This window comes from Hydractinia symbiolongicarpus, chromosome 10, assembly GCF_029227915.1.
Source record: "Hydractinia symbiolongicarpus strain clone_291-10 chromosome 10, HSymV2.1, whole genome shotgun sequence".
Classification (NCBI taxonomy): Eukaryota; Metazoa; Cnidaria; class Hydrozoa; order Anthoathecata; family Hydractiniidae; genus Hydractinia; species Hydractinia symbiolongicarpus.
Genome location: NC_079884.1, coordinates 18239665 through 18253401, shown reverse-complemented (window position 1 = coordinate 18253401; position 13737 = coordinate 18239665). Strand labels below are relative to the sequence as shown.

At 38.6% G+C, this 13737-nt stretch overlaps 1 protein-coding gene across 1 annotated transcript; it reads left to right on the top strand.

The window, feature by feature from the left end:
* Positions 1–6597: 6597 nt before the first annotated feature.
* LOC130662712 (myc proto-oncogene protein-like) lies at positions 6598–13521 on the top strand. Its single transcript, XM_057461619.1, has 3 exons — positions 6598–7471; positions 8382–9084; positions 11221–13521. The coding sequence occupies exons 2-3, from the start codon at positions 8679–8681 to the stop codon at positions 11862–11864; spliced, it is 1050 nt and encodes a 349-aa protein (XP_057317602.1). The 5' UTR covers positions 6598–7471; positions 8382–8678; the 3' UTR covers positions 11865–13521.
* Positions 13522–13737: the final 216 nt, after the last annotated feature.

The window sequence follows — 13737 nt, the reverse complement described above, 5'->3', positions numbered from 1 at the left end:
ACAGTGTTATAAGGCGATGGAGCATTGCAAAATTCTTCGGACATCGTAGCCCATTGAGAGTGGAAGGACTACACCAATGGTAAAATCCGCAGACACGTGCAGTCACGTGATTTACATGAAAGGCCATTATTAGGCAGCGAAAGGTCATAAAACAACCTTTAGAGACGGGTACATGTAGTTGGCGGTGTTGTAATGCCATGGTGCAATGAAAAACAGATTGGGACGTCATAGTCGAGTAAGAGTGGAAGGACTAGACCAATGGCGACCTCCGCAGACACGTGAAACCACGTGATTTACGTCTAAGGCTCTTATTACCCGGTTAAAAGCCATGTTACAGTCTTTATGAACCCGTACGAATGTTTGACGGTGTTATAAGGGCATGGGGCATTGGAAAACAACCTGAGTCATCATAGTCCTTTGAGAGTGGACGGACTAGACCAATGGTAACCTGTGGAGACAGGTGGAACAATTTGATTTACGTGTAAGGCCTTAATTAGGCAGTTAATAGTCATGTTACAGTCTTTATAGTCCCGTACGAGTTTTTGACGGTCTTATAAGGGCATGGAGCATTGGAAAACAACCTGAGTCATCATAGTCCATTGAGAGTGGAAGAACTAGACAATGGTAACCTGTGGAGACAGGTGGAACCGCGTAATTTACGTGAAAGGCCTTTATTAGGTAGTTAATAGCTAAGTTACAGTCTTTATAGGCTTCTACATGTAGTTGACGGTGTTATAACGCCATGGTGCAATGGTAAACAAATTAGGCTTCATAGTCGAATAACAGTGGAAGGACTAGACCAATGGTAACCTCCGCAGACTCGTGAAACCACGTGATTTACGTGTAAAGCCTTTATTATGCGGTTAAAAGCCATGTTACAGTCTTTATAGACCTGTACGAGTATTTCACGTAGTTATAAGGCCATGGTGCAATAGAAAACGAATTGGGACGTCATAGTCGAGTAAGAGTGGAAGGACTAGACCAATGGTAACCTCCGCAGACTCGTGAAACCACGTGATTTACGTCTAAGGCTCTTATTACGCGGTTAAAAGCCATGTTACAGTCTTTATGAACCTGTACGAGTATTTGACGGTGTTATAAGGCCATGGAGCATTGTAAAAAACGACCTGAGATGTCGGAGTCCATTGAGAGTGGAAGGACTAGACCAATGGTAACCTGTGGAGACAGGTGGAACCACGTGATTTACGTGTAAGGCCTTTATTACGCAGTTAAAAGCCATGTTACAGTCTTTATAGTCCCGTACGAGTTTTTGACAGTGTTATAAGGGCATGGGGCATTGGAAAACAACCTGATTCATCATAGTCCTTTGAGATTGGACGGACTAGACCAATGGTAACCTGTGGAGACAGGTGGGACAATTTGATTTACGTGTAAGGCCTTAATTAGGCAGTTAATAGCCATGTTACAGTCTTTATAGTCCCGTACGAGTTTTTGACGGTGTTATAAGGGCATGGAACATTGGAAAACAACCTGAGTCATCATAGTCCATTGAGAGTGGAAGGACTAGACAATGGTAACCTGTGGAGACAGGTGGAACCGCGTAATTTACGTGAAAGGCCTTTATTAGGTAGTTAATAACTATGTTACAGTCTTTATAGCCCCGTTCAAGTTTTTGACGGTGTTATAAGGGCATGGGGCATTGGAAAACAACCTGAGTCATCATAGTCCTTTGAGAGTGGACGGACTAGACCAATGGTAACCTCCGCAGACACGTGAAACCACGTGATTTACGTCTAAGGCTTTTATTACGCGGTTAAAAGCCATGTTACAGTCTTTATGAACGCGTACGAGTGTTTGACGGTGTTATAAGGGCATGGAGCATTGGAAAACAACCTGAGACGTCGTAGTCCATTGAGAGTGGAAGGACTAAGCCAATGGTAACCTGTGGAGACAGGTGGAACCACGTGATTTACGTGTAAGGCCTTTAAAACGCCGTTAAAAGCCATGTTACAGTCTTTATAGGCCTGTACATTTAGTTGACGGTGTTATAACGCCATGGTGCAATGGTAAACAAATTAGGCTTCATAGTCGAATAACAGCAGAAGGACTAGACCAATGGTAACCTACGCAGTCACGTGCAACCTCGTGATTTACGTGTAAGGCCTTTATTATGCGGTTAAAAGCCATGTTACAGTCTTTATGAACCTGTACGAGTATTTGACGGTGTTATAAGGCCATGGAGCATTGTAAAAAACGACCTGAGATGTCGGAGTCCATTGAGAGTGGAAGGACTAGACCAATGGTAACCTGTGGAGACAGGTGGAACCACGTGATTTACGTGTAAGGCCTTTATTACGCAGTTAAAAGCCATGTTACAGTCTTTATAGCCCCGTTCAAGTTTTTGACGGTGTTATAAGGGCATGGGGCATTGGAAAACAACCTGAGTCATCATAGTCCTTTGAGAGTGGACGGACTAGACCAATGGTAACCTGTGGAGACAGGTGGAACAATTTGATTTACGTGTAAGACCTTAATTAGGCAGTTAATAGTCATGTTACAGTCTTAATAGTCCCGTACGAGTTTTTGACGGTATTATAAGGGCATGGAGCATTGGAAAACAACCTGAGTCATCATAGTCCATTGAGAGTGGAAGGACTAGACAATGGTAACCTGTGGAGACAGGTGGAACCGCGTAATTTACGTGAAAGGCCTTTATTAGGTAGTTAATAGCTAAGTTACAGTCTTTATAGGCTTGTACATGTAGTTGACGGTGTTATAACGCCATGGTGCAATGGTAAACAAATTAGGCTTCATAGTCGAATAACAGTGGAAGGACTAGACCAATGGTAACCTCCGCAGACTCGTGAAACCACGTGATTTACGTGTAAGGCCTTTACTATGCGGTTAAAAGCCATGTTACAGTCTTTATAGACTTCTACGAGTATTTCACGAAATTATAAGACCATGGTGCAATAGAAAACGAATTGGGACGTCATAGTCGAGAAAGAGTGGAAGGACTAGACCAATGGTAACCTGTTTAGACAGGTGGAACCACGTGATTTACGTGTAAGGCCATTATTACCCGGTTAAAAGCCATGTTACATCTTTTATGGACCTCTACGAGTATTTCACGAAGTTATAAGGCCATGGTGCAATAGAAAACGAATTGGGACGTCATAGTCGAGTAAGAGTGGAAGGACGAGACCAATGGTAACCTACGCAGTCACGTGCAACCTCGTGATTTACGTGTAAGGCCTTTATTAGGCAGTTATTAGTTAGGCAGTTAATAGTTAATGGAAGAACTACACCAATGGTTCCCTCCGCACAATAAAAGGACTACACCAATGGTAACCTGTGCAGACACGTGAAACCACTTGATATTCGTGTAAGGCCTTTAATACGCGATTGAAAGCCATGTTACAGTCTTTATAGACCTGTACGAGTATTTGACGGTCTTATAACGCTATGGAGCATTGGAAAACGACTTGGGACGTCGTAGTCCATTGAGAGTGGAAGAACTACACCAATGGTTCCCTCCGCAGACACATGTAGTCACGTGAATTACATGTAAGGCCATTATTAGGCAGCGATAGGTCATAAAACATCCTTTAGAGACGGGTACATGTAGTTGGCAGTGTTATAACGCCATGGTGCAATGGCAAACGAATTAGGCGTCATAGTCGAATAAGAGTGGAAGGACTAGACCAATGGTACCCTACGCAGTCACGTGCAACCACGTGATTTACGTGTAAGGCCTTTATCACGTGGTTAAAAGTCTTGTTACAGTCTTTATAGACCTGTACGAGTATTTCACGAAGTTATAAGGCCATGGTGCAATAGAAAACGAATTGGGACGTCATAGTCGAGTAAGAGTGGAAGGACTAGACCAATGGTAACCTCCGCAGACACGTGAAACCACGTGATTTACGTCTAAGGCTCTTATTACGCGGTTAAAAGCCATGTTACAGTCTTTATGAACCCGTACGAGTGTTTGACGGTGTTATAAAGGCATGGAGCATTGGAAGACGACCTGAGATGTCGTAGTCCATTGAGAGTGGAAGCACTAGACCAATGGTAACCTGTGCAGGCTGGTGGAACCACGTGACTTACGTGAAAGGCCTTAATCAGGCGGCAAAATGTCACACAACAGGCTTTATAGACCTGTGCGTGTATTTCACGAAGTTATAAGTCCATTGAGCATTGGAAAACGACCTGAGATGTCGTAGTCCATTGAGGGTGGAAGGACTAGACCAATGGTAACCTGTGGAGACAGGTGGAACTGCGTGATTTACGTGAAAAGCCTTTATTAGGTAGTTAATAGCTATGTTACAGTCTTTATAGGCTTGTACATGTAGTTGATGGTGTTATAACGCCATGGTGCAATGGCAAACGAATTAGGCGTCATAGTCGAATAAGACTGGAAGGACTAGACCAATGGTAAACTACGCAGTCACGTGCAACCACGTGATTTACGTCTAAGGCTCTTACTACGCGGTTAAATGCCATGTTACAGCTTTTATAGACCTGTACGAGTATTTCACGAAGTTATAAGGCCATGGAGAATTGGAAAACGACTAAAGACATCGTAGTCCATTGAGAGTGGGAGGACTAAACCAATGGTAACCTGTGGAGATAGGTGGAACCACGTGATTTTCGTGTAAGGCCTTTATTACGCGGTTAAAAGCCATGTTACAGTCTGTATAGGCCTGTACATGTAGTTGACGGTGTTATAACGCCATGGTAAACAAATTAGGCTTCATAGTCGAATAACAGTGGAAGGACTAGACCAATGGTAACCGACGCAGTCATGTGCAACCTCGTGATTTACGTGTAAGGCCTTTATTATGCCGTTAAAAGCCATGTTACGGTCTTTATAGTCCTCTACGAGTATTTGACGGTGTTATAAGGCCATTGGGCATTGGAAAGCGACTTGAGTCATCACAGTCCATTGAGATTGGAAGGACTAGACAATGGTAACCTGTTTAGACAGGTGGAACCACGTGATTTACGTGTAAGGCCATTATTACCCGGTTAAAAGCCATGTTACATCTTTTATGGACCTCTACGAATATTTGACAGTGATATAAGGCGATGGAGCATTGCAAAACGACTTCGGACGTCGTAGCCCATTGATAGTGGAAGGACTACACCAATGGTAAAATCCGCAGACACGCGCAGTCACGTGAATTACATGTAAGGCCACTATTAGGCAGCGAAAGGTCATAAAACAACCTTTAGAGACGGGTACATGAAGTTGGCGGTGTTATAACGCCATGGTGCAATGGCAAACGAATTAGGCGTCATAGTTATAGTTAAGTTTTCTGCAAAAACAAAATGTTAAAATGAAAAAAATAAAAAACAAAGAAATTATATAGCTATAATATAATGGTGTAAATACTGATACCGGTACCGATTAGGATATCAAAAATTTCGCAGGATGAAACAGCCGCATTCGGCTAAAAAGACACAAAAACAGTTTTATACGCGACGGACGCTGGCGGCCGTTGTTCTAGTTCAGTTTAATAATGGGCGTAAAAAAAAAACGGGTCGCGACGCCGGGAAGTATATTTTAAAGTAAAGAGGAAGCTATTTAGTGTTATCAGTGCAAACAATGACGGGCGAAATTTTACCACCTCTCCCCCACATTAAATGCCGCCCGCGATCCCTAAGAGTTCTTGTTGGTTAGAAGAGTTGGACTCGAAAAGCGATTTTAACTTAGAAGATCAGTAGAAACCTTCATTCTATGGCTATACTATTGGCAGCGTTAATAATCACGACCATGCGAAAGTTAACATAGAAATGACAGGCTAAAGCACAACCCTGGGCTTATTATAATAACAATTCAAGCAACCTCGATCTCCAGGGCCTATAGCGTTCTTTGATATGAGAATGTAACACAACACGAAAAATAAATTAAAATTTTAGATAAATCAATCGCCATTGCCTTAGCAAGGGAAGGCTAGGTTCTCCGATTGTATAAGCATTTCCTTATCAATTTCTGCTAAACCAACTCTATCAAGCGCGGGTCCGAGTTTCCACATTTTTCAACCTCCACCAAGTTACCAAGATTTTCTTATTTCCAAATCTCGTTTAGACATATTGAACCACATGATAATCTCTGAGCCTCCACAGTGAGCCTTCCTATGCTTGGGTTTTATATTATAGAATTTTTTTAAATCTACAACTCTTATCGAAACCTAGATCTCCATGCTTCTTGTATCATTTTTGTTCTAAACTTTTTATTCTTATTGTTGTTATTATTATGTTATTATAGGGATAAGAACCATTGTATAATGGAACCCGAATAAATGTCAAAAAAAAAAAAAAAAAAAAAAAAAAAAAAAAAAAATAGATTATTAAAATAAAGAAAGAAAGAATGAAAGAAAAAAAGAAAGAAAGAAGAAACAACAACGCGCGTAGGACAAAATAAAATCCCGTAAATCCCTGCAGTATACCACAATATGATAGAAAAGTCTAGAATGATAGAAAAATGTAGAAGAAGAGCGAGCACCTACACCAGAATTTGCACATGGCCTAATGCAAAGACAAGTGGACAGAGATTTAAAATTGCCAACAACCTCGAACCCAGGGCTTGTAGCGTTTTTTATATGAATTCATCCTTATATCAAAAAAACGCTACAGGCCCTGGGATCGAGGTTGAATTGCCAAAGCCTTTTTTGCCAGCATTGATCAAACATTCTAGTGATCAAAACTCGACTTTGAAAGAGTATCGACTCTGTTAAATGAGTACACGTAGCTCGTTGTTTCTTACCTGTTGGAAGACTGGCAAAGAAATGCTTTTCAGCGCTACTTCTATTATTATTTCTGCAAAAAGACATAGCACAAAAGCACATTTATAATTATTAACAAAATTAATCTTAGTTGCAATAATTTACTCTTCTTCTTTTTCTCTAAGTTATCGTTTTACGGCAACTTGTTCAGGGGGCACTTTTTTGTCATCCGGGAAATGACGTCAAAACTGGGTTTAATCCGAAAAAAAAATCACAAAATGGCGGCTTAAGAGATGGAAGCATGCTGCAAACACAAGAAAATGTGGCTTTATATTAGCTTTGTTATTTCGATTTTTACTTGGGGGCTACGAACCGGTTAAAATGCTCACACCCCGTATATCCCGCGCACATACTAAAAATCCGGCAAACGCGTTACGCAGAATACACAGACCAGCGCACTTTGTTCGCTGGTTTAATTTTTTTTTTTTTTTTGAAATTATATTACAAAGAAATATTTCAGGAAGACTCATTCTGGATGAAAACATGACCAAGGCTGGAGAAGATAAAAATTCTAGATATATCTATATGTTCGAGTCTATAAATTACATACATGCCGGAAAAATAGCCAGTTTTGTTTTTCGCCGACTGATGCTCGACTTTCGTGTAAGTCACTGAAGTCGAAAACCAACAGCCGTTCCGTAGCTCCTTTAATAAATGTTAAATTACAAATTCTCACCATAGTATAAACAGAATAAGATGAACTTTTTTTGAAGTGGGAGGTAAGCTTCAAATTAAATGTTCTTCACTTTCCGTGTCACAATCTGGTCTGCGCCGAATCTGACACAAGATATATCGCATTTGGTTTTTCGTTTTAAAACACTCGGCAATGGCGGACGCGAAGGCCATGGTGTTATGTGAAAGTGTGGTATTTTTTAGTTCCTTATGTCTTTTAAAAACAACATTAACAACAAAGTAATGTTTTTTTCTTTATTTACTATATTTTGCTTACTTTTTCAGCACAACTTGTTTTTGCTCGGGAGGTAACCTTTAAGTGTTTTCTAATCATAGATGACTTTCATTGTTATAAAAAATAAATTTTATGTTCGATAACAATAAAAGAGTTTTTAAAGCAACACCTTAAACAAATTTGGCTAATTTAACCAATTCCCCAGACCTGGGCTAAGTATTTCGTTTCAGAAACAATGTGTCTGTTTGAAACCACGGTAAATCAATAAATTTATTATGCACATTTCTTGTGAGATTAGTTTTATTGTTCGTTTGTTATCTATGTGTGCCACTCTACAACAAAATTGACAAATGAACTTATCCATTGTGCGCCTGCGCAAGCGGATTTTTCACAGGTAATAAGAATATGCTAAGAATAATTTTAGCCTGGATATAATTTAAGATTATTTGAGTACTCTTCAGCTACCTTTGACGTTCTGTTTTTATCTTAGAAATACAATTTTAATTCTTTACTCGTCCCCATTTTTTGGGGAGGTTTTTATGCAAAATGCTAAAAACTTAATTTAGTGATTAGAAGCTCTCGTAAAGAAAATATGGAACTACTGTTGCGACTGACGCTTTTTTTTTAAAAAAAAGTTGCACTTTACATTCAAAAAAAAGATAAAATAAAACAACTTAATTTGGCGATTGATTAACTTTTATCTACTTGTGCGACTTATTTAGGATTTAAAATCACAAAGAAAAGTTTATCAAAAAAAATTATCATAAAACATGGCAGCAATCCTCTAAGATGGAGCGTTTCAATGAATATGAGGCAGCGTAATCTTTAATCCTGGCGTAAATAATGTGGCACATGAGTAGAAGGCGCGTTTTAGAAAAATAATAAAGCACTTGCCTTGCTTTCAAAACAGACTGGTGGAATACTATATGCAGCAAAGAACATAGAGAAATACATCCGGGAAGGCAAACTGCATTCGTAACATTGTTTCGCAGCATAAAATTTCTGTTATAATATGAAAAATGAAGTTTGACAAAATATTTACAGCGGAAATCGACCTTCCCACTCCTCCACAGACACCTTTTTGTGAAGATAATTTATTTCTAAACGAAGACTCCAATTTAGATCATGAAGTTTTTTCTTTAAATTTCACTCTGCAAGATTTAGTTGGCGAGATTACCACAGAAGATGCTGTGTTACTGCGACAAGATTTTATGTGGGGGGACAACAGTGAAAATAATACGAGATCAAGAAACACTACTCCATCCTTGTTGGATAAAAAGTTACGAGAAAGGTCTCTTGTTACGCCACTAAATTTTAACAACACATCCATACCAAACGACGAGCTTCACGGTGAAAGATTGAAACATTCTAATGAATCTTTGATGGTTAGTGACCGTCTTTTAACACCCGCCGAAACTGAAAGTGGTAAGTAATAATATTTGCCAGTCTCATTTACTACTTGTCACGCGTGATAGCATCACGGAAGCGGAAAACAAAGACCAGGAATTTTGGAATGCTGTACCTTATATTTTAACTTCCTGGTGTTTGGAATGATGTACCTTATATTTTAACTTTCTTGTGAATGTTTTTTAATTGAAGTATCTCAGGTTGTCGATCGCCGCCTTTGTTACTGTTGTCGTTGCTTAGTAAACACTTTAAAATTTGTGATGCGCCCCGATAATAGACACGGTACGATTACTTTAGAGGAAAAAATTCGAATTGTATCTTCGACAGAAAACCCAAAAAATGCTTCGCAAAAAATGACTTGATCGCGAAAGTTTATTTCCTCAAAATACGTTTAAGTTGGCTATTTGCAAAAGTTTATTCTCGCTTTTTCTTCTTCATAATTTCTGTTGGGGGATTAAAAAATTACAATTCCACGATATCTAAGTAAAAATGATAGTGATAAATTACTCTTGGTAACCTAATTGAAGGAGGGACGAACCAAATTCCAGGAAAATTTTACCACTTTACTATAAGGTGTAACCGTAATGTGTATCAAGACTGGTTTTGGGAGAAGAAAGACAGTGAAGACAATATATTGAAGTTATGCTACCTTTCTTTCAAAGCTAAAACAAGCCCAAGACACATTAAGATATTGCTTTGTTTTTGCTAAGACCATTTTAATATCTTCCACTTTGTCAATGACTTCTGAAATTAGGCCAGTTAGAGTTTCATCATTTTAATTCATTGAAAAATTAAGCAATTCGTCCAAATGTTGCAAGCAATGCTTTTAATGGAGAAAGTTGCTGAGGAATGTTTTCTTCTTCATGTTCTGAAGCAACTTTTGTTTTGTATGACCCATTCTTAAGCCTGTCCGCTGTAAAGAGGTCAGTTCCAAGAGGTAATGTTAATCGGGGCTTTGAAATATTGTCCCCTATATATAGGTGTCCCTTATAGAGTGTCCGCTACATGGAGGTTTTGGTATGAGAGTTTGACCGTCATTTCATCCATTCCCAAGAAAAGTATCCGTTGTAGAGAGGTGTCCGTTATAAAGGATGTCCGCTAAAAGGAGGTTTCACTGTATTTACCTTGCTGCAAAGAAGTTTTCTTGCGTAGCTAATGTATGTAGCTATGTGTGAAGACACTGAACACTGAGTTTAAGCCGAAAGCTTATCTATAAAGCTTATCTATTATCTATATATATTATCTATAAATATCTATAAGCTTATCTATATACCCGTCGTATTTTTTTAATTTTTAATTACATTGACGTGGATACAATTACAATGAAGACACTTTCATCCACAATTTATATTTCTTTCTCCTTACCCCAGTTTCGGTATCCACCAAATTACACACCACTCGGGCCGAGAATGCAGCATTGCAACAAATTTATTATGAAATGAAAAAAAGATGTGTAGAGTAAACAAAATGACAAACTGACAATATCAACACAGAGAGACAAAGAAAGGCTGGGAGTATTATAAATCTTTATCTCTATAATAATAGCCGTCGTCTGTCTGTCTCTGCGCGGACCCCCGCTGAGTTAGAAAATGATGTTACGGAAACACGAATATCAAATGCGATATATTTTTATCCACTTTGTTGCAACGGGTAAATATAAAGAACGGGCGAACCCGTGGATTTTTCCACGGGCAACGACTAGTCTTTATTATAATACCAATATACGCCTGTCCGGCCGTCTGTCTGTCTGTCACGCAAAATGGTAGCTTAGCTGAGCAGGTAGCGAGACGCACGCAATGCGGTATAAAAAAGACGGGGATCCCGTGGATTTTTCCACGGGGTAACGACTAGTTTTATAAAATTTGCTGTTTGCTTTTTTATTTTCAAAATTTCAATCAAATGTTTATAAAAAATAACATTTGGATAAATCTTTACGTGAGAACGAAGCAGAAGTTAAGAAGGTACAAAACAGAGAAAAATTTGGAATGAAAGAAAAAGAAAGAATAATTATTGAAATTGACTGACTTATATGGTTTTCAAATTTAAGCTTTTGTGGTCATTTTCGAATCGGAAATTAGTCGTCAAAAATATCAAAATATGAGAAAGTGACTAAATATTGACTTTTTATCAATAAGGTAAGTGGTTTTTATTTAGAGGCGGAAATAGATGTAGTTGGAGATACTAACGTGAACATGTTGAAATCTTTAATGGAGAAGCAAGCAGAAACAACTTTGATAATACTACCGTCAATGACAGTAATGACGCCATCACCTTTACCGCCAATACCGATAATTGTTACGGAAGAATGTCGTGGCCATCCTTACACGACGAAAATGTCTCTGTCAAACAAATTACAAGAACTTCCGAAAAATGTAGGTCAAAGATATTCTCGTGACTCGACAGACCATCAAACTATTGCTCTTCGAAAAAGCAAGCGCAAGTCTTCTTCGGCTTCACCTGCCAGTGAATTCGTCTCTTCGGATGAATTATCTAGTGATACAAGTCCGCGACCGATTCATCGATCTTCACATAACAATCTTGAAAGAAAACGAAGAGACGAGTTGAAACGTAAATTTGACGAGTTGAAACAAAGTGTCCCAGCTATTGAAAACATAGCTAAAGCAGCAAAAGTTGTCATCTTGAAAAAAGCTACCGAGTACATTACAGAGTTGAGCCAGCGGGAGCATGAACTGATAAAAAAAACGCAGCTGTTACAATCGGTAAACATCGTTTTAGCTCGAAAAATTCACTCGTTAACAAACTCACATAGCAACGATGTGCGTAGGTTTTATTATTAAAGAAGTGACTGTTGTTTCATCCATCATAGGAAGGACACTTTTAGCTACAGAATCTTTGAGTGTAGATCTCCCCCTTCTTTTACATATATATGTATATATTGTACATACATTATCGCGTTCTTGAAGTAAGGATTGTTTTTAAATAATTAAGCTACGGTTCAAAACCTTATCCCCAGTGTTCTTTTACGCCTATGATATGCTTAAAAGGTTCCTGTGGACAAGGTTGCTTACCTGATTTATTATTTAAGGAGTACCTAATTCACGCATATTTTTTCGGAATGTTAAATGAGGAGGTTTGTACCGTTACATTAATATTAGTTGAACAAATGTTGGTAGAGGACGATTACTTTAAGAGCACAAACCTTTGCAAATGCTACAAAACCTTCCCGCGAAGGTTTCATATGCAAAAATTTTTACATTCCTTCATTTGCGAAAAATTCCAAGTATCTTTAAAAGAAATAAAATAACGATATTTTAACACTGTAGCTACATTTGTATTTATATAAGTCAATAACTTTAAGCTTGATAAGGGTGTGTTTAAATTTAAATTATTGTAATGACGAATAATTGTGCACATAAATCTCTTTAATAATAGCCGTATTTTGTCTGTGTATCCGCGGAAGCCGCGTCCCGTAACGGAAACACGAAATTTTTATAATGCGCACTAATACCAAATGCGATATATTTTTGTCCACTTTGTTGCAACGGGTTAATTTAAAGGACAGGCGACCCCGTGGATTTTTCCACGGGCTAACGACTAGTCTCTTTAGTAATAGCCGTCGTCTGTCTGTGTGTCCGCGAAAGCGGCGTCCCGTAACGGAAACACGAAATTTTTACAATGCGCACGAATATCAAATGCGATATATTTTGATCCACTTTGTTGCGACGGGTAAATTTAAAGGACGAGCGAAGGATTTTTCCACGGGTTAACGACTAGTCTCTATAAATAATACCCGTATTCCGTCTGTCTGTTCGTGCATCTGTTTGTCTTTTTGTTACGGAAACACAAATTGCGATATTTAAAGGACGGGCGACCCCGTGGATACTTCCACGGGTTAACGACTAGTCTCTATAATGATACCCGTTGTCCGTCTGTCTGTTTGTTCGGGAGAAAAAAGTCGTGTTGCGGAAACACAGAATGCTATATAAAAAGGACGGGCGGACGACTAGTCTGTATTATAATATCGTATACGTTTGTCTGTCACTCAAATGGTACCGCAAGTAGGGAGATGTACGCAATGTGATCTGAAAAAGAACGGGCGAACCCGACTAGCTACATATATTACTTGTCCGACTAGTTACATATATTACTTGTCCCACTCGCGAAAGCTTATGCCCGTCGTGAATTCTTATATTTTTTTGCGTCGTGAAAATTTTTGAGAAGTCCTGAGATAAGAAAAAGATAACAACAAATGGAAGTTATCATTTTTTTTTTTTTTTTTGAAAATATACAATAAACAAGAAGAAATATCTTTTAATTTTAAGAATTTTTTATGAAACTTGTATATATTGGATTTTAGGTTGCAAAATTTATAATATACTCTAAAGTGAATTTAAATTCTGCTCATAATTTCGGTAACACCCATGGCTGCAACCAAATTTCTTTTTCTTACATAAAATTTTATTTGATACTCCAGAATGTTTTTTCACGTACGAACAGTGGCAGTTAATGTTGTCCCCAAGGCTGTTTTTTCGCTTCTTGCTGAAATACACGCGCCAGCTGATATTTTTTATCATCACATGAGGCGAGCTGTCCGGTTTGGTGGGCAAGAAATCAGGAATGTTTGTTCGCAGTTTAAGAGCCTCCAATCATAATAGGCGAACCGTGTACGTTTTATTCTGATATCCAAAAACGCTACCGGTCCTGAGTTCG

Bases quoted from the DNA above. Each gene is read 5' to 3' on its own strand.
- LOC130662712 (XM_057461619.1), top strand. From the start codon at position 8,679: ATGAAGTTTGACAAAATATTTACAGCGGAAATCGACCTTCCCACTCCT. The intron at 9,085-11,220 runs GTAAGTAATAAT...GTTTTTATTTAG, and splicing joins ACCCGCCGAAACTGAAAGTG to AGGCGGAAATAGATGTAGTT.